The sequence below is a fragment of the Oryzias latipes genome, chromosome 22 (genome assembly GCF_002234675.1).
Source record: "Oryzias latipes chromosome 22, ASM223467v1".
In the NCBI taxonomy this organism is placed as follows: Eukaryota; Metazoa; Chordata; class Actinopteri; order Beloniformes; family Adrianichthyidae; genus Oryzias; species Oryzias latipes.
Window position 1 is genome coordinate 1701676 of NC_019880.2, and position 23632 is coordinate 1725307.

Genomic DNA, 23632 nt, shown 5'->3' on the forward strand with positions numbered 1-23632 from the left:
CGTTTTCAGCTAATGTTAATATCTAATAATTGAAATATTCTTTAAAGCAGATTACTATTGTTTAATAACTGTTTTCTTACTTAAAGACCAACAAACAACATTGTTTTTGAGATGGTTCAAACAAAAAATGCGTCATTTTTTATGTTTCTTCAAAGATTTTTTTCTTTAACCTCATTTTGACTGTCATACTCAAGAACGCCAACAGATGTCGCTCTCGAGTCATTTTGAGGAGCCATTTGTTTAATTTAAACCTTTTTTAATCGTTTCGTGTTTCTTTACCTAAAAGCATTCTTTTTAGAACAAAAGGTAAAGATATATAGATACGCAAGGGTCGAAAAAAGTAACATTTTATGACCTTTTTCCCCCCTAAAAATGGATGAAAACGGTGGTGCCCAATCATGGTGGTGCATTCCATAAATCCTTTTTTCCCGAAGCCACGAAGAAGAACCGCGGCGGGTTTTAGGGAGATGTAGTCCATTCCTCGCTGGAGGACAGAGGCAGTGCCCCAGCTGGCCGGGATAGCAGCAGGAAAAGATGGCTGCGGAGGGGATTTTCAGGCCACCGTCTGAAAACAGAGCCCCGCTCGCGACTCGGAACGGCGGGTCGGCTGCGTGTCAGCCCGGCCGTTCCGTTTAAACGAATCCGAGCGGAGCCGTTTAAACGGAAACGAACAACAATGGGGTCGCAGACGCTGCAGATCCTCAGGCAGGGGGTTTGGGCTTCAGTCACAGGCGGATGGTACTACGACCCCGACCAGAACACGTTCGTCAACGCGTCCCACCTGTACATCTGGCTGTTCTTGCTGTGTTTCCCGTTCACGCTGTACATGGTAAGCGCGCGCGCCGTCGCGCGCGCCTCAGTCTCCCTTCCTTCCCGCCGCTGACAGCCGAGTGTCGGCGAGCTTAGCTGCTCCGAGCCGCCGGTCTCTGTCTATTACCTGGAAGAGGAGCCGATGTGGGCTAAGTTTGACCCCGAAAACTTCACCAACTGTTTCGAGCGTCTTTAAACGTTCAGAACTTTAAACTTTACTTTACGTGAAGGTTTTCTCACAATTTCTTGATTTCATGTTTCGGGATTTAATCTGAGATTATTGTTTTAATGATAAATTGAATATTTTGCACCCCCCCCCCCCCCTCTTGGCTTTAAAGTCACGAGCTGACAGAAAGTTTGACGTGTTTGTTTGTTGTCCAGCATTTCATTAGTCTGACCCCACATGGCCCCTGTACTGGAGGGGTCCCTAACCCCAGGGGGGGCCGGGGGGCGTGGGTCCACACAGACCCAGCTCACATGGGCCTGTCCCGGGTCAGACTGGGCCGGTGTGCAGTTTCACGTCTATTCCTGGCGTGGAAATGCGCCGCCGGGCTCTGCAGGTTTATAGGTTTACATTTATGATAAGTGACTGGAGGAGGATGCAGGAGGTGCAGCTCCGGCTGCAGGGATCTTCTGGGGGGGGGGGGGGGGGGGGGGGGGGGGGGGGTGCAGCTACGTGACACAATGACACACATGGCTGCTCCTCTGACTCCTGCACCCCCCCCCCACACACACACCCCGTCCTCTGCTGTTGCAGGCCCTGCCACCAACCACGCTGATCGTTGGTATCTACTGCTGTGTCATCGGTGCCATGTTCCTGCTGCTGAAGACGGTGAATTACCGCCTCCACCATGCCCTGGATGAGGGGGAGGTGGTGGAGCATCGGGCCAAGGAGACGCTGGGCTGCAGAGGGGGCAGTGATGGAGGCGCCACCCGCCGGGAGGACAGCAACGGCCCAGGGTGAGCGAGGGAGACGGGACACAAACATGCACATTTTGTTTGGTTTTTGTCATTACATGTTACAGTTTTTGCAGATCACATCAGGTTTTTACAATCTTACCTTTTTTAAACCTTTGTTTTACACGTTTATTCATTTATTTCTGTTTCCCTCAATGTTGGAAAAATGTAGAATTTATTTTGTGCTCATTTTTATTGATGGGCATGTGTGCAGAATCCTGAAGTTTGAAGGTGTGAAACTTTCACCTCGAGGCTTCATCCGTCTTTCGCCTTGAGCTCCTGATGAGGCTCTTGGTGGTCCGGAGTGCAGGAGGAGCTCTGCTCCCCTCTGGAGATGCTTCAGCCGCCTCACTTCTTCTCCCAGCCGCCCGTTTCTCCTCATTTCTGCCCGTTTTTTCGTCTCTGCTGGACTCTCCGTTGGCTGGTGGGAAAAACGTGTCCTGCACATGCTCAGATGTGTGTTTGTGTTTTCAAAGGGACCCCGGGGGGGGCGTGGAGATGGCGCGCTTCATCCGACAGGAGACCCCGCCTGTGGACTGCAGCTCCAGGAACTCCTACATTGGGATGGAGTCCAACCACCAGGTGAGTCCAGCGCTGGTTGGCGGCTCGCCGACACCCCGGTGCCGCATGGAAACGGTGGATCACGCTCTAATGTGCGTCCGTGTGAACGGAGCTCTCTCTGTTCTGCTGCGTTTGCATTCGATGGGAGCTCCACGTCCATTCAGACAGCAGTGTAGCTCCGCCCCCCCAGAGAAATACTTAACAGAGAAACAGCGCCCCCTGCTGGCCCACGTTTTCCACTTTGCGATTCTGTCAGATTTCTTTTTTCTTCGCACTTATTTTGTGCTACGTTGACGTTATTTACTTTCTTTGTTGACATTCAAGGGAACCGACGCTCTGGTTTCTGGGATGACCCCAGTCTGCTTGTTTAATCGGCTGCTTGTAACTCGAGTTTCAACAACAGAAAACTTGGGGGGAGACTGCACAGAAGCGAAGGAGCCACATTGTTGCACTGCCCCCCAGTGGACATTTGACATAATTACAACGATGCAGAAATGTTAAAATGTCAGTCATTAAAAAATTAAAACAAGCGGATTTACGGAGGGGGCGTGTCTGCCAAGGTTATAATAGTTTCGGATTTTTTATTAGTTTTAGTTTTTATTTAGTTATGAATTTTTTTTTTTAATTTATTTAGTTTTAATTAGTTTTTAGAGGCTGCTTTACTAGTTTTTATTAGTTTTTATTTTTTGAAATTGCTTCGTTTTAGTGTAGTTTTTATTAGTTTTAGTGTTAGTTTTAGTTTTTTTTTTTGTAAATTAGGATATTTGTCAGGTGCATGATTCAAAATCACCAGAATAAGTATTGTATGATAAAAACTCAATCAAAGATACATTTTGAAACACTTATTATTCAGAGGACACAAGGACAACCATCCTTAAATTGAAATACAACAGCCGATAACAGCATTAGGTTATCTGCTCTCGCTTCTTTTTCGGGGGAGGGCGGGCGACAGGCTAGCTTGTAGGTACTGTTGATTTGCGTTGTTGTGTGCGCTTTTTAAATGTACTTTTAGATTCGTAGGGTTTTTCCCTTTGAGGAGCGTTCCACAAATTTTGTCTCCTGCTTCGACTACAAGGCACTTACTTTAGTTTTCGACGCTGTTATATTCAAAAAAGTCCAAATAGGACTCTCCCGCTTTCTCCCAACTTTTAATGCAGCAATCACGCTCATGTAAATGTCTATGACAACGCTAGCCGGCAGTGTCCAACAGACATCATGTGACGTCACAGACTACGTGATGCCGTAAGGTTCAGATTAAAGCCCTGCGCGGGACTATTTTCTCCATCCCGCGCCCGCTGAATTTCTGACCAATCCCGCCCGCTCCCGCAACGTATGCGTTACACTCCCGCCCACACCCACAATATGTATGTCCTCTCCCGCCCGCACCCGCAGAACTCATAGAATTTAGTCCCGCACAGTAATAGAGATGAATTGATTTTGTATCGTCTCCCGTCCCGCAGGAAAAAAACACGTATTTGTATTGATATTATTAAAGAGATTCATGTCCCTCCTCCAGCCTCATCTCTTCATGCATTCCTCTTGTGTAATTTGCAACTTAATTATTAAATATATTTTCACAAATCCTGTTCGGTTAAAAGTGTCCGTGTGTGCGCGCGCAGACAGACGGCCTGAAGCGCGCTCTTAGTAAGAGGCGGGGCGGGGCGCACCCCCAACATCAGGTTAGATGACAGAGGCCATTGGGCGTCTCTACCTGGTGCCTTCACGGAGCTTCAGTACATAAGAATCCAACAGCCGCTCAGCCTAACGTAGTCCGCTATTATATATTCATGAGATATTCATGGCAGCACTGATCCCGCGGGGTTTTTTTCTGCCGCCCGCTCCCGCCCGCAGCACAATTCAAACCGCCCAATCCCGCGAGATTTGGGTTGGGTCCCGCGGGACCCGGCGGGACCCAATCCCAATGCAGCCCTCCAGTTCAGATACACAGTAAAACTAGCAGGGTGAAGTAAATAGACTTTATTTCAACCCAAAAGACTTATGTATTAACAAAGACGAAAACGAAGTATTTTTTGGGGTTAATATTATTTAGTTTCAGTTAGTTTTATACACACAATAAACAGTTTTAGTTAGTTTTCGTTTTTTTAAAAACTCTTGTTTTTATTTTTATTTCAGTTAACGAAAATGTTTTTCGTTAACTATAATAACCTTGGTGTCTGCAGCTGTGGCGATCTCATAGGGGGACACATGAGCGCCCCCAAAAAGCCCCCCCCCCCAGACTAAAAACACCCATTTCTGCGAGCTGCTACGATGAGCGTATGTTGCTCTGTCTGTGAAGAACATGCTGGAGGGGGGGTTGCAGATAGAGAGGCGGGGGCGGGGCTTAAACTCACCGCTTATGATTCCAGACAAACTAACAGCTGCTTCCTAAAAAAAATAGTTGTCATCCATAAAATTAATATAATTTATTGGATTCTCTGGATTTAAAGACAAAAAAAATAGAAAGGAGTCTGCATCAAAGTAAATTTGTTTCTATCATCTCATTCATCTTAACTCTCGGTGTTTGACAGACAGAAAAGTCTATTCAAGGTTGGTTTTCACACACCTCTCGTTAGTTAAATAAACGACATCGGTCGTGTTTTGCTGGCATGTTGCAGTGATTCTGAAAAGTTTAAATTTGTCCTCCCACTCTGGGATGGCTGAGCTGCTGTTTCCTGTGGAAACATCTCACAGCTTCTGATGCGACCTCGGACATGCGTGATGCACAACAGAATATCGTTTTATTAAGTGTGTTTGCAGAATGTTGCTTCACACATTCCCATTCATGCATTCTGCTCCTCACAAAACGTTATTTACACACATAACTTTGAGTGTTTCTGCAGAGTTTGTGACGTCTCCAAGTTCTCATCCCTGAAGGGAAAATAAATCTGTTCTCATCAAGATTGTTTGGATTGAGACACTTGAATATTCAGCGTAAAAGACACTTGAAGGTCTTGAACCAGAATCTCCTTCAGATCCCAGTCCAGACTCTGGGCGAACCGCTCTGAGGGTTTTAGTCACTGTTCTGTAGAACCTAGGTCACTCCAGATGTTTGTGGGACGCTTTCCTTCCAGAAAGTTCCTTTTGTGTCTGATTAGAACATCAGTCCAGAGGTCCAGTGGATCCTCCAGATGTTCCTGTTCCACAGCAACGTCTCTCATGGATCCATGTTTGTCCTAAAGTCTCTTTCTGACTGTTGGATCGTGACCTTTGACCTGCACGGAGTCCAGTGGGGTCTGGCCGTATGTCATGACCTCCTGGAGGAGTCCTCCTCCTGTTCTTGGACCCTCTTTGGTTCCGGTGAAGGTTCTCCTCCGTTCCTGTACCCCCATGAGTGGATGATGGATCTCTGAGCTTCTCTGGAGTATCGGAGCTGCAGGATCGTCTGCATGACGCTTCCAGACTCGAACCTTTTAGCCACGTTGACTCTAAATAAAACGAGTCAGACGTTTTCTGGTGACGCCTTTCTGTTTGTTTCAGTTGAATGATTGTAGGACATGTACAGAAACAGATGAACCTGGGGGGGGCTAATGCTGCCTGTCTGTCTAAATGTGTCAACCCAAGTTTATGTTAGTTATTTTTTTTAAAGTTGATGGTTTGATTCCCTTTTTTCTCCTTTCAGGTTTTACACGGAGGAGCTGCACTCAAAGGTAATCGATAATCAATAACTACACGCCTGATCAGGTCTCCTTCGTGGGTCACATCCAGGTCCCACAGTGACACAGACTCGGTTCTGCAGAGAAGCTTCCGTTTGGGCTCAAGTCAGGATCAGAGTCGATTAACTAAAAACTGTTACCAAACAAAGACTGTATGTTAGTAACAGCTGCTGTTTTTTTATTTCCAGTTTTTGTCTCTGTTTACAGTTTAAATTCAGAAATGTTCATTTTTGGAGTTTTTCCTGATTTTACGTGGGGGCGGGGCTCTCTGCCCATTTGCTGCCAGGACATGATTGTCATGGGGCGACAGGAAGGACGCCACCATAACATGTCGCATAATGTCAATCATGTCCCGGCAGCCAATGGGCAGAGAGCCCCGCCCCCACGTAAAATCAGGATCAGCTGCAAACAAATAGACTGAACTGAAGCTATAGAACGAGGATTTACAGCAAAAGAAAATAGAAAACAGATTTACGTTTATAGTTTTGTTTATTGGTTGAGGCGTCAGCTCATTGTTTTCCTATTTCTCTTTCTTTCTTATAGTTTCTTCTGCCAATTTTTCAGCTCTTTTAACCATTCAACTATTAAAATGTTCAGCTTTTTCCAGCTATGACTTTTGGTTCTTCAAATCCCTTAACTTTTCAAGATAATCCAGGATTTCCAGGATTTTTGATCAAGCATTGTTGTTAAAGCAATAAAGACTGCAGACAGATTTGGCAAACTCATTACAGAAATGCTTAAATGCATAGATTAAAAAACAGAAAATAAAAACCCAAAAAAAAAGACACTTAAATCACATTTGCTCAATTAAAAACAGTGATGATTAACTAAAGTCCAGTTGATTTATTGCTTGAAAATGAGCAGGAAGACGTGAGTTTATATAATCCTTGGAGCAGAAGCTCGCTGGTTCGATACCCGGCTCTGGCATTTTTCACAAAGATATCTATTTTGTTATTTTGCTGATTTCACTTTATTTATGCTCAACTTTGATCATTTCTTTAAGTTTCATTTTCATTCAGTTGTTCCTCTTAAGCTTTAAACTGTTTTAAGATGTTCTTTTTTTTTTTCAAATGAACATTTTGTGTTTGCTTCACCTTTAAGGGTCATTGTGACTCCACCCCTTGGTCTTTGAGTGTGTGATTCTTTTTACGATCACATATGGCTCCACTCTGTGCTTTATTAAATCCTTAGTAGAAGCTTTGCGGCTTCTACTTAACTCTTATTTCCTGTCTTCCTGTAGACGCGGGGAAGCTGCCGGATGACATCAGTTTGACTCTGGTTGAGAGCTGCAGCCATGATCACGGTAACAAACCTGCAAACGGTGGTCTTCGTCCGGTTGGACCGTTGTGACGCTCAGCTTCTCGTGTCTCCGTCTGTCTAGATCTGCTCTCCGACGCCAAGATGTACTGCCTTGTAGCCAATGACTCCTTCGCGTCTTTGCAGCCGTCCACGTCTTTGTGTCCTTCGGAGCTGTCCCGGGAGCCCGCCGACCTCTGCAGCTCCGCCGCGCATCACTTCAGCCTGTCGCACCCTACCTGCGACGCCGAGGCCGCCGCCCACTCGTCCGTTCAGCCGCAGACCTTCAGGAAGGAGCTTCACGCTCGTGGTTTGCCTCGGACGTCCAGCTCGGCGGGCTCGGCTTTCCCCGACCCGAGCCTTCCTGACTTCGCCTTGTACCCTCCGCCCAGGCGAGGGGGCCTGGACCCCGTGTGCGAGCTGGAGGCGGCCCGCCCACAGACGTGTGACGGGGGCGGGGCAGAGCAGCCCTCCACCTCTGGACTGGAGTGTCGCAGACACAAAGAGGCACTACGAGTGGCTCGCTCCGCCTCCAGGGAGGCGGGGGAAGGCACCTCCGGACTGTACCAGGCGGAGGCGGGCAGCGGCAAAGGCGGAGGGGCAAAGTCCCGGCGAGGAGAGCGGAGCGTGGACAGCCTGAGGAGCCTGAGCACCCGCAGCAGCGGCTCCACGGAGAGCTACTGCAGCGGCACAGACAGGGACACCAACAGCACCGTCAGCAGCTTCCACAGCGAGCAGACCAGCTCCACCCACGTGGAGAGCCTGCTGTCATTTTCAGGGGACGAGCACCGAGGCGCGGCGGCTCCTGCAGACGACAGGACTTCCAGCCTCTGCAGCATCAGCTCTCAAGGTCTCAGCAACCTCCCGTCCAGAGAGGCGAACAGAAACCCCCACGCCAACGAGCTGACAGCCAAACAAACCGCAGAAGCCCCTCCCTCCACCTCTCAGGAGCTGGGGAAACCCAGCGGAGACCCGCAGGACATGAGGACGAGTGCTGACGGCTCTGCGGGGGCGCCCAGCTCAGATCAGGAGAAAAAGTATGTTGACGAAGAGTCGGCGAACGTGGTCCAGAGGACGTCCTCTCTGTCCATGGGCCGCAGCGGGCGCCGGCAAAGCGAGAAGAAAAGGGCGAGCAGCCTGGACGTGAGCCGCCGCCGGGACTACGCGTTTGTGCGAGGGACGACGAAGCCTTGCAGCGCCGTCTTCGCTGGGGGAGGGGACGAGGACTCCAGCGATCACAGTGAACTCAGCCTCGCCTCCAGCCTTCACTCCGCCCACCATCGGAGTACAGACAGCTCCTCCAGCGCCACGTCCCGCTCCTGCCACTCGCCAGAGGCCCACTTCCGGGCCCTGAAAGCTAAACATGCTAACGCCCCCACCTCCTCTGCCGCCTCCTCCTCTAGAGCGAAAGCTGAGGCAGGAGGGCGAGGCGGAGGGAAGCGCCGTGCGTCCCGCCGCACGCCCAGCACAGGCAGCGCCAAGACGCACGCCAGAGTGCTGAGTTTGGACAGTGGCACCGCCGCTTGCCTTAACGATCCCAGTCGCCTGGGGGCTCCAGCCGGGCCTCGGCCCCTCACCACCTCTAAGTCCGACCTGGAAGCCAAAGAAGGGGAAGTCCTGGACGCCGCGTCCCTGCTGGGCCGGGCCTCCCAGCTGGAATCGGTTACCCGCTCCAGGAGCAGTCTGCCCAACCAGGCGGCTTTAAGTGAGCCTCAGGACGCCACGTGCCTGCGGGGGGGTGAGTTCCTGCCTTCAGACGCCGACACATCCAGCAGGCTGGAAAAAAGACAAAAATTACATCCGTGAGCGGCGTGGTACGGCCAGGGGCTCCCCGCCCTCACTGGCTGAGCGGCCGCTACCCGCCCTGACTTTCTGCCGCTGCCGGCTTGTCTGTTGGTTTTGTCTCCATAGCAACCATTTTATGTTTGGGTCATCTGGGGGTGAAGAACAGGTTCATGTCATTTTTAGAAGAATCGGAAAAAGTACATTTTTGGATTTCCTTGGCAACTGAGGTTCTTTGAAGTTTTACCACAATGTGAAAAAAAATCAAAATTGCTAATTTTCAGACTTTGCCACAAAATTATTATGGGATGGGGGTGATTAACTACATCGAAAATTCCTTTCTTCCCGATATTAGCTGCAAGACCCGAGCGACCGGAGTTGTTAAAGTGTTATATAAGTAAAGTTTGATTTGGGTTGGAGGGGATCACATTTTACCTCAAAGATGCGGAAAACAGAAAAAAACAATCTGGTCCTTTAGTCCAGGACTAGGACGGGTGCAGCTGCGACTGCGGCTGCTGAGGCAGGACAGAGTTATTGAGCTTTCTATTGCTTCGTTTTCCTTTCAAAAACCTGAAATGAGTTTTGGGGCCTGTACTGTGGTGTAGTGGTTGTCTCGCAGGGAGAAGGTTCAAATCGCAGTTGGAACCATTCTGTGTAGTGTTTTTCCATGTTCTGCTTGTGCATGCATGGTTTTCCTCCAGCTTCCTCCCACAGTCGAGCAACATGCTTCACAGGTTCACTGATGATTCTAAATTGTCCCTATAGGTGTGAATGTGTTCATATGTGTGTTCGACTGTGTATTCGACTGTGTATTCGTCTGCGTGTTCGTCTGCGTGTTCGTCTGCTTGTTCGTCTCCGTGTCCGTCTCCGTGTCCGTCTGCGTGTTCGTCTCCGTGTCCGTCTCCGTGTCCGTCTGCGTGTTCGTCTGCGTGTTCGTCTGCGTGTTCGTCTGCGTGTTCGTCTGCGTGTTCGTCTGCGTGTTCGTCTGCGTGTTTGTCTGCGTGTTCGTCTCCGTGTCCGTCTGCGTGTTCGTCTCCGTGTCCGTCTGCGTGTTCGTCTCCGTGTCCGTCTCTGTGTCCGTCTCTGTGTCCGTCTGCGTGTTCGTCTGCGTGTTCGTCTGCGTGTTCGTCTGCTTGTTCCTCTGCTTGTTCGTCTCCGTGTTCGTCTCCGTGTCCGTCTGCGTGTTCGTCTCCGTGTCCGTCTGCGTGTTCGTCTGCGTGTTCGTCTGCGTGTTCGTCTGCGTGTTCGTCTGCGTGTTCGTCTGCGTGTTTGTCTGCGTGTTCGTCTCCGTGTCCGTCTGCGTGTTCGTCTCCGTGTCCGTCTCTGTGTCCGTCTGCGTGTTCGTCTGCGTGTTCGTCTGCGTGTTTGTCTGCGTGTTCGTCTGCGTGTTCGTCTGCTTGTTCCTCTGCTTGTTCGTCTCCGTGTCCGTCTCCGTGTCCGTCTGCGTGTTCGTCTCCGTGTCCGTCTCCGTGTCCGTCTGCGTGTTCGTCTGCGTGTTCGTCTGCGTGTTCGTCTGCGTGTTCGTCTGCGTGTTCGTCTGCGTGTTTGTCTGCGTGTTTGTCTGCGTGTTCGTCTGCGTGTTTGTCTGCGTGTTCGTATCCGTGTCCGTCTGCGTGTTCGTCTCCGTGTCCGTCTGCGTGTTCGTCTCCGTGTCCGTCTGCGTGTTCGTCTGCGTGTTCGTCTGCGTGTTCGTCTGCGTGTTCGTCTACGTGTTCGTCTGCGTGTTCGTCTGCGTGTTCGTCTGCGTGTTCGTCTGCGTGTTCGTCTGCGTGTTCGTCTGCGTGTTCGTCTGCGTGTTCATATGCGTGTTCGTCTGCGTGTTCGTCTCCGTGTCCGTCTGCATGTTCGTCTCCGTGTCCGTCTGCGTGTTTGTCTGCGTGTTCGTCTGCGTGTTCATATGCGTGTTCGTCTGCGTGTCCGTCTGCGTGTCCCTATGGTGGACTGGAGACCTGTCTAGGATGAACGTCACCTTCACCCAATGGCATCCGTATAGGCTCCAGCAACTCTGTCACCCTATGGGGCAGGGGTGTCAGAATCTGGACCTCCAGGGTCGGCGTCCTGCCGCATGGGCCGATGTTTACCTGGATCATGTGTCAGTTGGGGCCCACAGAGGGCGCTGGCTGGACAGCCGCGCCTGAGAAGATTAGGCCGGTTTGGAAAACGCATGGAGGAGTTTTGATGGCTGGATGTGGATGAGTTTAGGGCGGGGCTGAGGCTGCGTCTGCACTGAGCGTGCTCCTGTCAGTGCATGCAGGAAGTTGGACGGGTGCGTGTAGATTTTTTTGGCAGTGGCGAGGGCCTCCTCCCCCCAACCACCGTGCTCCTCACAGGCTCCTCTGCGTCTCTGTTGCTGTGAAGTTTGTGCGTTTTATTTCTGGAAGTTCTCGGCTTTGGGGTAGTTCACAGAAGATGCCCTTTCCGGGGCCAAATGTTCCTGGACGTGTAAACATGCAGCTGTTCTTTGGATGGCTGCTCTGTGTTTACGTGACTCCCAGCCACGTCCGAACGCATCAGAGCCGTAAACCGCCGCCCGCCGTTTCCTCTTCTGCAGAAAGTGTAGCCAGGAAGACTTAGTTTTCTGGACCAGCAGATTGGAGCCCGCTTCTGTTGTTCACATCCCAACATTTCATCCCAGCGTTTCATGACAGAAGGAGATTCATCCAAAGTTCAGTTTTCCTGAACCAAATATTTAACTTTTATCAAGTTCTTTTACAGGAAACACGCGGTAGAGGTCAGAACCAGAGCTTTGAAGCTGTTCTTCTCTGGATCTCTCAGGCGACCCGACCCGACTTTGATTCGCTGAGTTTGTTTGGACGGATCTTCTGAACCCTTTATGTCAGGAAGTCCATTTGAGGCGGCAGCAGAGCCGGTTGCGGCGTCATTCAGAAGTGTGTCTGCTCTCCTGCTTAGGAGGAACACTGCTATATGAGGGATGTGGTTTCCCGCTTTATTTTAGGATCATTTAGTTCCTTTTTGACCAGATTTGGAGGCTCTGCTCTGCTTTATCATCCAGACTTTTACCACATCGCTTTTGTCTGTCATGACTGAAGGGTTCAGTTATTTAGTCTGTAATAAATACTGACTTCATAGTCGTGTATTACTGGGACTTCCTTAGATGGAGAAAATACTGACTTACAACCACCTTTTGTTTTTTTTTAGGGAATTATTCTTTGTGGTGTTTGGGTCGGTAAACTCCTCACTTTGATCAGAACGTCTGTCTACTTACTGCTCGCTTTAGCATTTCTCCTGTCAAAATCCTGTAAAAGCATCGCTAACGTGGCCATTTAAAGGTTTCAGATGCCACAGTACTTGTACATGCTTCCCGAAAACTAAAATATGAATTATGTGTTAGTTAACTTCTGTCGTAACCCAGTGTTCACAGCAAGCTCTCATTTTTATTATTTTTGACCCATTGGGTGGAATTTTCCTGACGTTCTGTCGTCACGTTTACTGCATTGACAGTACAAGAGAACTGGACTGTGAGCAGTGATTGTTCCGAGCCGGTCTGTTATGGTTTCTATGGTAACCACTCTCACCAATCAGGAGTGAGCTTGTTGGAAGGCCACACCCCCTACCACTAGATAGTGGGCTACACAAAATCTGTCAAACGTTTAGAATGATGGATGTAAGGGCTTGTAGGCTCCGCCTACTTTTATTGAGGCATCTGATTGGTCAGTTTATAATTTGAATAACTACAGAAAAAAATTATATAAAATGAGGATTATCAAAAACGTGTTGGATAAAGAATGTTTATTCTGACAATTTATTCTGGCTGATTATTTCTCTTTGGACGTCTGTGGGATTTTGACAGATACTTCCTGTTTGGAACTTTAGGGGGGAGGAGCCACTCAGACCAGTTTTATGCAGTCAATGGTCCACTCTACTGGAATGACTGGGAAGTAAAAGGAAAGAATTCCTAGTTTTTGGCGCTGAAGGAGCTGATTGACAGCAGCACATATCAGCCGTTCTACTCTGACCAACACGGTAACGCTTGTTTTGTGGATGTGGACGTTCGTTCACCTCCAGGAGCTGCGTCACTGCAGTCCTGCTGCGTCTCACCGTTTGCTCTGTCTTTTCCAAAGGCAGTGAAAAGTTCTGACACTAGAGGGCAGTATGGGTCCTTTTACTGTAGCTGGAGCTGATGTGTCATTGATGCAGCATCTCAGTGCTGATCTCACAGCTACATGTTTTTGTTTTTTTAGATTAAAAACACTCAGCTGTGAAGTGAAACGCGTGAAAAGTGTGACCAAACACTTCTGGAAGGGGGGCTCAAACCTTTTCTTGAAGTTTTTTGGGGGGTCAATTGAGGTTTGGGTCCTCCTGAAGCTCTCACCCAGAGGAGGTGCAGCCCAGCTAACGTACTATCTGTCCCCCCACAGCGCCGGGAAGCGAGGAGACGGTCATTTTCCGTCGTGAACGTAGCACATTTCGTCGGCAGGCGGTCCGGCGGCGGCACAACGCGGGGAGCAACCCCACTCCTCCCACCTCGCTCATCGGGTCTCCTCTCAGGTAGGCTGTGCACGCCGCTTTTGTGGCGCTCTTTGGTCCCCGCATATCTATGGGATGAAAATGTTCTGCTAAATTATTCCTCTAAATGTACGATTCTCTGGTAAAAATCATCATTACTGTGTATTAAAAGCAGACGAAAGAAAAACAAAGGAGTCGATTCCAAACAGCTTCTCTCTCCTGACAGAACTAACAGGAAGTCACCTTTAGGCCACTTTTCCTGTGCCTTTCCTGTAAGGTGGCGTTTCTAAATGTGGAAAACGGATCAATAAACCTGTGAAATCCAGCTTCGCCTTTTCTGTCGCTCCTTCCTGCTCTCCTGTGACGGATTTGTCTTCACACAATTTACGTCTGAAAGATCTCGACTTTAATACGGTTCATTTCACTTTTACTGATCCAGATTTGACTCCATATATAGAGAATGCTCCATTTTCAAAGTACCCTAAAGTAGTTGGTGGACAGAAGTTTTTTGTGTTTTTGTAAATCTGACTCAAAAAGTTGTAGATGTTCCAGAAAGAATGTTGGCTTTGAGTCGTTTTTACAGAAATGGTCTTATACCATGAAGGATGTCAGAGATTTCAATTTTCAGGCCAGCGTCCATGTTTCAGGACTAACCAAGCAATAAAGGGACACAAAGACTTGACATCTGTTGGGTTTTCCAAGTGTCTGAGTCGAGATCAGGCCTCTCCAGCTCACACCTTCATTTTCCACTCTTCTCCCATCTGAACAGTCTTCAGGAGGCTCTCAGCCAGGCCTCCCAGCCTTCTACTTCCCAGGTGAAGAGTCAGCCATCCAGAACCCCGTCCCAGGTGACCGTGCTGAGCACAAGCGCCTCCCTGCTGGCCAGGAATGGAAGCACGCACCTGGAGGGTTGTCAGGACAAGGCCTCCACCGTTGGCGCCACCAGCTTACAGGATGACTTTGGTAGGAAGCGCCTGAAAAGAGCAGAGCAGAGTCCCTATCTGATCATTCCATTCATAAAGCCCCCCCAGTGGTCTATTAATTAAGCTTATGAGGTTTTTATACCACAGCAAAAAACCTGTGTCGTTTTCTAGGACACAGTTTCTGCAGAGCGGCAGGAGTTCATCAGGAATTCACCTCTGAGTCGTGGGAGGGGCCGTTAAAAAAGTGAAAAGTCAAAGACCCGGCAGGTGTCAGGCAGGTGCCCCCTCCCCTGGGGGAGCACTCTGGAGCCATTTGATGGTTTAACCCGACCCAATCCAATCCCTTAATGCTGAGTGTCAAGCTGGCCGGCTTCAGGGCCCAAATTTTAGCACTCAGCTGTGGATTTGAACTCACAACCTTCCACTCTCAGGGCAGACACTCTACCACAAGGCCGCTGAGCAGAGCAGTGTGGTTTGGCTCAATAGCAGCAGATGTTTTAAAGACGGTTGAAACTATCGTTGACATGAGCTGAGGGAGCGTTGCTATGGCAGCCTGAAAGCCAGAGCTGGAGGATTCTGGGATTTGCAGTTTTATTTGGGATCCTGAAGGTATCAGGAGGAAGCCTCACCACAGTCCTGTTCATCCGCCGCTCTTCTCTTTGCTGTCTCCAGGAAAGTTCACCCCCTCCCTTTACGAGGCCGGCGGATGTGACATGTCCCTGGTCAGTTTCGAACCCGCAACCCGACGAGCCTCCAATAACCCGTGGTTAGTGTCCGATCGGGCCTCAGGCCGAGGCTGCAGGAGCTGCATCGTGATGTGTTTTCATCTTTTATGTGACTTTTAGTTAAAAAAATGTAGAAAGAAATTTCTTAGATATTTAAATAAATGTATTTACACTTTTTTATAGTTTTTTTTTATTTTGTTACTACTTATGCCTACTTTTCTGTTTTTATTTCTTTTTTTAGTTGTCATTTTATGTCTCGTTGTGTGTGTGTGTGTGTTTATGTGTGTGTGTGTTGAGAACATTCAGTTTTAATTGTTTTTAAGCCCCTAAAGCAAACGTGCATCACTGCTGTATAAATAAAGTTTGATTTGAACGGCGCCTTTGCTCTTCCTCTGCAGGGAGAGCGACTCCCACCTCTCCAGTTCTACCTCAGTCCGCTTCTGCCCTCATGACCTGGTGAGCATCGCTTTACGTGGGGGAAAGACTCTTCCCGCTCTTTTTGGGGGTCTCGGGCGGCGGGCCCTTTACTCTGCCCTCCCTGGAAGTGAGAGCTCTGGCCTCTCTGTTGTCATGGAGACTGGCGCGCTCCAACACCTGAGCAGGGATGGCGGGGATCTTCCGCCCGGATCTCCATGTCAGAGCGGGATCTGTAGAATAGGTTCTGTCTGTCTGAACCTCAAACGGAGCGGCTGCGTTTGCATCCGCAGAGGAAATGTCTGGGTGTCCGTTTTCAGTTCTCAGTTAGAACATTTTCAGCGAAATCCTCGGTTGATCTTCCAGAGAATCTGTCAGAATCTTCAGTTTTGTGAATGCAGAAGCCGACTTTGTGGTCATTTATGCTGTCGGGAGTGAGGATGACGATGGATTTCACTGTGAGACAGGTCTCCCCCCCTCAGATCCGCCTGAACCGCCTGCTGACCATGGACCCGGATCTGCTGGAGCAGCACGACGGCGACGTTAGCCCGGATTTGCAGGACGGTCCCGCGGGTCAGCAGGGCCCGGCGGCGTCCGCGGCTGCCGGCAGGGTCCGGCAGTACTACCGCCTGTGGCTCCTGCCGTGTCTGCGCGTCGGCCTGCGCTTCGACCGGCTCACCCTGCTGGCGCTGTTCGACAGGTGAGACTGCGGCCCGTTCCTGCAACCGGACGGGAAGCGGAAAGAAACGCTCTGAAGGAAAACTCCGTTCTGGGGGAGAGAATGTTTTTTATAGGAGGTTTCTTCAGGAGGAGGACCTCAAAACTTCAAACGAATGAAGACGAGATGCAGGAAAATTCAGGCAGAGGATGTTTTCATTCTTTCAAACTGCAGCAGAAGTTTGAGGTCAGGTTTGCAGATTCCGACAGAACCTGTTTCCATGGAGATGCTCGTCTGCTCTGCAGCCATGTAGACGTCAGGAGCCGCGGGAACACTGGACCCGCTAACGCTGTAGCTGCGGTCTGGCTGACTTCTCTTGGCCGTTCCAGGAACCGGGAGGTTTTGGAGAACGTGCTAGCGGTGCTGCTCGCCGTGCTGGTGGCCTTCCTGGGTTCAGTTCTGCTCATCCACGGCTTTTTCACGGACATCTGGGTCTTTCAGTTCTGCCTCGTCATCGCCAGCTGCCAGTACTCCCTGCTGAAGGTGGGTTTTGGACTCGGACAGTCAGGTACGACCGGAGTCTTCAGTTTCAGTTAAAAAACCATCATTTTGTTTTTTAACAGAGCGTTCAGCCCGACTCCTCCTCTCCCAGACACGTAAGTTTGTCACTTTTCCCCAAAACAAATGTCGTCTTTCACCGTGTTTGACTGAAGGAAACCGAGTTTTTCTTCAACAACGTTCGAATGTTGTGTTGGTTTTTGTTGCTTTTAGTCTAACAATGCCGTGTTCTCGCCGTCTTTGTGTCTTTCGTTGTTCCGGCTGTTCTTCAGCCGCTGGCTCAGGCTTTGACTTTCACTTAGCGTCAAAAAAAGAATTTAGTTTGAACCAATTTCACGTAGAAGTGGAAGAAAGGATGAACGGTGGAAAATCTTTGTTAATGTTTTCTCTGGGCTTTTTGCAGGGCCACAACCGCATCATCGCGTACAGTCGCCCCGTCTACTTCTGCCTGTGCTGCGGCCTCATTTGGCTGCTGGACTACAGCAGCCTGAGGACCACCTCCACCCGCTTCACCCTCTACGGCGTGGCCCTCACCAGCTCGCTGCTGCTGGCCTCCGCCCGCGACCTCGTCATCAGTGCGTACGCCTCCATGCACCTCTGAACGAGATGTGCTGTTCTTAAACACAGAGTTATGCCTTTTAGAGAAAAACACAATAGTTTTTTGTAACTTTAAATTAATCAAATGAACTCAAATGCTGTTGAATCCTCATGAATGTGTTTGTTCTCAAGCCTCTGTCTGCGGCAGCATCTAAATGCTGAGCTGGACGTCCTCGTCCAATCAGGTGCTCCGGACAATTCTGGCACCAATCAAAGATAGAAAGAAAAACACTGTAACGGTGTGTGTGTGAGGAACCCGTCCACGCTACAGACAGAATGAACCACCGCCTCCTTTACTGTTAACGGCCTCTCAATTCATTTAAAAAAGAAGGAACCAAATAGGAGGGTTTTTACAACAAGGTCTTTGGGAAGACAGCTGTCTAATGAAAACACAAACACGCTTCCTTTTCTCCCATTTTTCTATCTTTTACGTTTTTAATTATCAAAAGTTTATTTTAAAATCAGCTAATTCTGGCCAATCCGGGACGAAGCTTCTCCTCCGCTCTGTTCATGATCAGTTCTTAGTCTGCTCCAAAGTTTCTGCTTCAGGGTTAAGGGCGAGCGCAGGGGGCGGGGTCTGTCTTTCGCGGATGAGATGTTTTGCAACCATCGTGATTTTTCCTGACAGCTGCAGAAACGGTCCCGCCTCAGAAAGTGTCCGTAGGACGTCGGTTTCCACGTTTGCTTTATTTTTTTGCGGCCAACAGACTTGGAAACTCTTGAAATCCACTTACATCATTTAATATCCCTTTAACATCCCAAAATACTCTTTGAAACTCCATTAAAAGCTCCTAAATATTTTTCTAAAATCCTTGCATATCCCTAAAGCTCCTTTAAAAACGGTTAAAAATCCCTTAAAAATGTTAAATATCCTTAAATGAACACCTAAATAGCAGGCATCCCCATTATGAGCGTTCATTCCAAAACCGCATGTGCCCCCCCCCCCTTACCGACAGACTAAGGTGATCTGTGGGATGAGGTGAGGTTTCAGTTTTCCTGTTTCAGAATCCTTTTGCTTTTAGGGTAAAAACTCCCAAACTGTTCTGTACACCTGGGAGGCCACGCCCCCTCTCTCATTACACAAACCTGCGTCATTGAACGGCTGAAATGTAACAAGTATTTAAGTTTAAAGAGCTCAGAGCTGGAAAATCTGCATTCCAGACCATAGTTTGTGGGTTTTGGGATTGAATTGAATTGAATTGGGCTGCATGCTGCGCTGCAGAAAGTGCAGGAAAGCTCTGAGGAGTCGGACTGACGGGCGGAGCTCGGGGTCATCACCCCAGTAGGAATAAATGTCTAAAGACTCAGTAACCTTTGCAGCAAGTTTAACAAGTCTATAAGCTACAGTCTCACACTTCACGCTCACAAATGTTTAAACCTCTTCTCAGCCAGAGATGCTGCTGTTGCCGTGGAAACGTAGCATCTCTCTGTGACAGCTGTCCTGAACTCTCTCTGCAGTCTTCACCCTCTGCTTCCCCGTCGTGTTCTTCGTGGGGCTGCTGCCTCAGGTCAACACCTTCGTCATGTACCTCTTCGAGCAGCTGGACATCCACGTGTTCGGGGGCAACGGTGAGTGAGCCGCCCGCGCTCTGCGGGGCGTCGCCTCGACCTCTTCGGTCAGAGGCCGCAGACGCTCATCGGTTCTGTCATCGGCCCTCTCTGCTTCCCGCAGCCTCCACGAGCCTTCTGTCGGCCCTCTACAGCATCCTGAGGAGCATCGTCGCCGTCGCTCTCCTCTATGGCTTCTGCTACGGAGCTCTGAAGGTAACTCCTCCCACAATCCCACCTGAGCATCTGCCTGCATAAAACATTTAGAGGGTATCATGGTGTACATCGTGGGAGTTGCGTTCTATAAAAAACCTGTGATAGACGAAATTCCCAAAGTAGTCGGGCTGCCACTTAACCCTGTTGGAAACGTGGACAAAAAAGTCACTGATTCAATAAGACGCTGTAATGAGGATCCAAATACAAACCCGGATTTTTGCAATCTGTTTCTGAAAATGTAAGTATAAATAATTAACAAGACCGCGGATTAACGATCTTTATGAATATAGTAAAATTCACTAATGGGAATGTTATTATGGCTCCACCATGTTGGATTTAGAGGATATAAACTAAACAAACTGAATGCGCTGCAGTCACTGGATGTATAACCATTTTTCAAAGTAAAGTGTCAAAGTTGTAGACGGAAAAAAAGTAGATTGAAGTTCAGCTTAGTGAAATAAGTTCTGAAAACCTCATCTTGTTTTTAAATATAGTCAACAATTTGAATAAAGAAAAGAATGAACATCGCGGTGGAGAAGTCACGCCGGAATTTTCCGGCATCCAGTTCAATGTAAACGTTTAGCAGCTATCAGCCCCCCCCCCCCCCCCCCCCCCCCCCCTTCACCCTTTTACCCTCTCTCTTCCCTCTGTAAAAAAAAGTAAAATATACATTTAAAAGATAAAATGCAATAAATAAATCAAAAAACTAAAGGGGTTTATCTTAATATACACCCTGACTAAATAACGACCCTCAGCCGTGCGTTTTACTGTCTAAGATTGTGTGACTGGGTTGACTTTGAGGCCTACTTTCTTTTGGCGAGGACAAACAAAAGCTGCTCCAAAGGTCGCTCTTCTTACAGAAACGTTTCCTCTCCGTGTTTTAGGAGACCTGGGAGCCGCACCACATCCCCGTCTTGTTTTCTGTGTTCTGCGGCCTCCTGGTGGCGCTGTCTTACCACCTGAGCCGGCAGAGCAGCGACCCGTCCGTGCTCATGTGAGTCCTGCGGCACGGACCCGACGCGCATCGCCGTTTCCATGGCGTTCGTTCCATCAGTGTGTCGTGATGCAGCAGAGCAGATCTGTGACTTCTGCTTCTGTGTCTCTGACTCCCAGCTCGCTCATCCAGTCCAAGATGTTACCAAATCTGAGGGACCAGAACCCGGAGGATCCGCTGTCGGAGGTCCAGGACCCTCTGCCGGAGAAGCTGCGGGCGTCCGTGGTGAGAACAGCGATCACGCCGTCCGTCGTTTTCGGTGGAACACTGGTTCTTGTAACCACATTCTGGGTTTGTGAGCAGAACGAGCGGCTGCAGTCGGACCTGATCGTCTGCGTGGTCATCGCGGTGCTTTACTTCGCCATCCACGTCAGCACCGTGTTTATAGCCCTGCAGGTACAGGAGCGCCAAGCCGCTCTCGGTCCGAAGAACTTCCCATTTCTGAAGGTGTGGTCTTCTCAGCCTTTCCTCAGCTACGTCCTGTACGCCCTGCTGGGCGCCGTGGGGCTGCTCACCCACTACCTGCTGCCCCAGGTCCGAAAGCAGCTGCCCTGGTTCTGCTTCTCCCACCCGCTGCTCAAAACCAAGGAGTACTACCAGTTCGAAGTCAGGGGTGAGCGCCCGCCGTCTGTCGCCACTCCACAGAAACACGCACGTTCAATAAAGGTCACGTCCAAACGTCCCGCTTCTCGTCTTGTCAGACGCCGCTCACGTCATGTGGTTTGAAAAGCTTCACGTTTGGCTGCTGTTCGTGGAGAAGAACGTCCTCTACCCGCTGGTCATCCTGAACGAGCTGAGCGGCAGCGCCAGAGAGCTCGCCAGCCCGAAGAAGCTGGACACGGAGTGAGTGGGCCCCCGTCTGCTGAAGGACTTTCCAGTCACTGCCTCTTGATTCTAGAGGAGGCGGGTGACGTGGTTCTGATAAGGAGATGTTTGAAGGAAGCAGGACGGATCTGGTTCCAAAATCTCAGTCCATCAAAGGTCTCCATGCTGAAAGAAACCCCATAACCAGCAAAAATCTGAGTCCGTTAGTCAGATTCACTTATAATCTTAAGGTGGAAGGATGCCATGACTCCTGGTTTCCGTGGAAACCAGCTCTGTTTGGTTGGTAGTTTTTGTCCACACTCTGTAGTTTGTTTTTTACGTGAACACTGAGAAGATTTGTCCAGAACCCCCCAAATATCACTTAGAAACCCTTAAATGTCCCATAGAAACATTAAATATACCATATAAATATTATTTAGACCAATTTAATTCCCTCACACCCCTTAAAATATCGACAACATCTCTAAAAACTAGAAATTCTTTAAAACCCCTTAAATATTCATTCAAACAATTAAATGACCTTAAACCACCATGAATATTCCTTAGAACCACTTAAGTTCTCATAAACCATAAAATGTCTCTTAAAGATATTCGTCTAAAACCCTTAAATATTCATTAAAGCCACCCTAAACCACCTTAAATATGATAGACCACCTACAATTTACCTGATGGCAGTTAAAATAAAGGTTATTCTATTTTAAATGCTCCTTAGAAACCCCTTAAATTCTCCTAAAACCTTTTAGATTTCCCTAAAACCACAAAAATCCCCAAGGTACCCTTTAAAACTCTTGTATATCTCTGTAAGTCCCTTAAACAGTTGATGTATCATTTAAAAACTCCTTTATCTTTTAAAATCGCTTCATATTCCTTTGATATCCTTAAGAACCCTAAAGCACTGAAAATCCCTTAAATACTCCATTAAAAGCTCCTAAAGATTTTTTTAAACACTTACATTTAAAAAAAAACACAATCCCTTAAAAATCTTAAATATCATTAAACAAACCCCTTAATGGTATACATGACCATTTTAAGCCTTCCCTCCAAAACCGGTCTGCTGGTAGAATCCCCCCCCCCCCCCCCATATTTATTTTAAATGGATGAATTTGTCTAACACCTAATTGGGATTATTCTGTTTCTGTTGGTTCTGCTTTGTAGATAATTAAGATTATTCAGACGTTGTTTTTTTTCTGACTCTTTAAAGCTTTTTTTTTCTGCATTGAGAGTTTTCAGGTTTTTTTAATTCTGCACTTAAACGTTGTTTGTCCTTTAATTTAGCTTCTTTTTTTTTTTTGCCTTTTTTTTAGCCGTCTTCCACCTTTTTCAGCGTTTCTTGTTCAGAACGAAGCTTCATCTGTTTTTCCACACCTGAACGGCGTTTTCCGTGTTTTTTGCGGTGCGTTCGTGGCGGATCCCGCGCGGATGCTGACTCCCGTGGTTTCTGTTTCGGTCGCAGGGTCGGCGCTCTGATGATCACCATAGCCGGCTTGAAGCTTCTTCGCTCTTCTTACAGCAGCCCCACCTACCAGTACGTGACCATCCTCTTCACCGTCCTCTTCTTCACCTTCGACTTCCGGCATCTGTCGGAGACGCTGCTGCTGGACCTCTTCCTCATGTCCATCCTCTTCAGTAAGGTGAGGTGATTCGGGTTTGCGAGGCTCGAGCGCCTTTTTCGGGGCCGTTTCTCTCGGCGTGACTCTCTGTTTTTGCTCCGCCTCCTCAGCTGTGGGAGCTGGTCTACAAGCTGCACTTCGTGTACACCTACATCGCTCCGTGGCAGATCACCTGGGGGTCGGCCTTCCACGCCTTTGCTCAGCCCTTCGCCGTGCCTCGTATCCTTCCACCTCTGTCCTGTCGCCAGGAAACACTCCTCATCTCCTCCAGGTGACCTTGACCCGATCTCCTGCAGACTCCGCCATGTTGTTTCTCCAGGCGGTGGTGTCGGCCGTCTTCTCCACGCCTCTCAACCCTTTCCTCGGAAGCGCCATCTTCATCACCTCCTACGTTCGACCCGTCAAGTTCTGGGAGCGAGACTATAAGTATGAAAATCTGCAGAGGAAGGTGAGGTTTGGAGGATCTGAGCTCGTTTTCACCTGAACCTTCTCTACCTGCAGCACCAAGAGGGTGGATCACTCCAACACGCGGCTGGCTTCTCAGCTGGACAGGAACCCAGGTGAGGCGGCGTCTCGGATGGGGATGCGGGGGCGGCTCCTCCTCCTGAACGCTCCTGTCTCCTCAGGCTCAGACGACAACAACCTGAACTCCATCTTCTACGAGCACCTGACCCGCTCGCTGCAGCACAGCCTGTGTGGAGACCTGCTGCTGGGCCGCTGGGGCAACTTCAGCACCGGGGACTGCTTCATCCTGGCCTCCGACTACCTGAACGCTCTGGTGCACCTGATTGAAATCGGCAACGGCCTGGTGACCTTTCAGCTGCGGGGGCTGGAGTTCAGAGGTGAGGGGGGCGGCTCCACGCCGGCCGTTTTTTTTTTTTATGAACACAAACTAAGCGAAAAGTGAGGGGATTTTAACATCTGAGGTCGGTGGAAAAACAGGATTTTGAACAAAAGGTGTGTCCAAACCTTTGGTCTGTACTGTATGTAGAGAGAGAGAGAGGTAAGGATCCCGTGGGCAGCAAACACTGGTGGATC

General features: G+C 49.1%; 1 protein-coding gene across 2 annotated transcripts in view; it reads left to right on the top strand.

The window, feature by feature from the left end:
- The first annotated feature begins 427 nt into the window (after positions 1 to 427).
- Positions 428 to 23632, top strand: part of pcnx1 (pecanex homolog 1) — a 28354-nt gene continuing 5149 nt past the window's right edge. The window contains exons 1-26 of one of the 2 annotated variants that reach the window (XM_023951609.1): positions 428 to 829; positions 1568 to 1770; positions 2244 to 2349; positions 5948 to 5975; positions 7222 to 7284; positions 7363 to 9015; positions 13439 to 13568; positions 14296 to 14489; positions 15122 to 15215; positions 15573 to 15630; positions 16056 to 16288; positions 16636 to 16789; positions 16870 to 16902; positions 17208 to 17379; positions 18860 to 18970; positions 19074 to 19165; positions 20050 to 20159; positions 20279 to 20384; positions 20463 to 20555; positions 20622 to 20772; positions 20861 to 21002; positions 22438 to 22615; positions 22705 to 22813; positions 22891 to 23020; positions 23096 to 23154; positions 23221 to 23436. In XM_023951609.1, coding sequence (XP_023807377.1) covers positions 677 to 829; positions 1568 to 1770; positions 2244 to 2349; positions 5948 to 5975; positions 7222 to 7284; positions 7363 to 9015; positions 13439 to 13568; positions 14296 to 14489; positions 15122 to 15215; positions 15573 to 15630; positions 16056 to 16288; positions 16636 to 16789; positions 16870 to 16902; positions 17208 to 17379; positions 18860 to 18970; positions 19074 to 19165; positions 20050 to 20159; positions 20279 to 20384; positions 20463 to 20555; positions 20622 to 20772; positions 20861 to 21002; positions 22438 to 22615; positions 22705 to 22813; positions 22891 to 23020; positions 23096 to 23154; positions 23221 to 23436 — 4771 coding nt within the window. In that variant the 5' untranslated portion in view covers positions 428 to 676. The remainder of the gene's footprint in view (positions 830 to 1567; positions 1771 to 2243; positions 2350 to 5947; positions 5976 to 7221; positions 7285 to 7362; positions 9016 to 13438; positions 13569 to 14295; positions 14490 to 15121; positions 15216 to 15572; positions 15631 to 16055; positions 16289 to 16635; positions 16790 to 16869; positions 16903 to 17207; positions 17380 to 18859; positions 18971 to 19073; positions 19166 to 20049; positions 20160 to 20278; positions 20385 to 20462; positions 20556 to 20621; positions 20773 to 20860; positions 21003 to 22437; positions 22616 to 22704; positions 22814 to 22890; positions 23021 to 23095; positions 23155 to 23220; positions 23437 to 23632) is intronic. The other variant, XM_023951610.1, reaches the window with a different exon arrangement.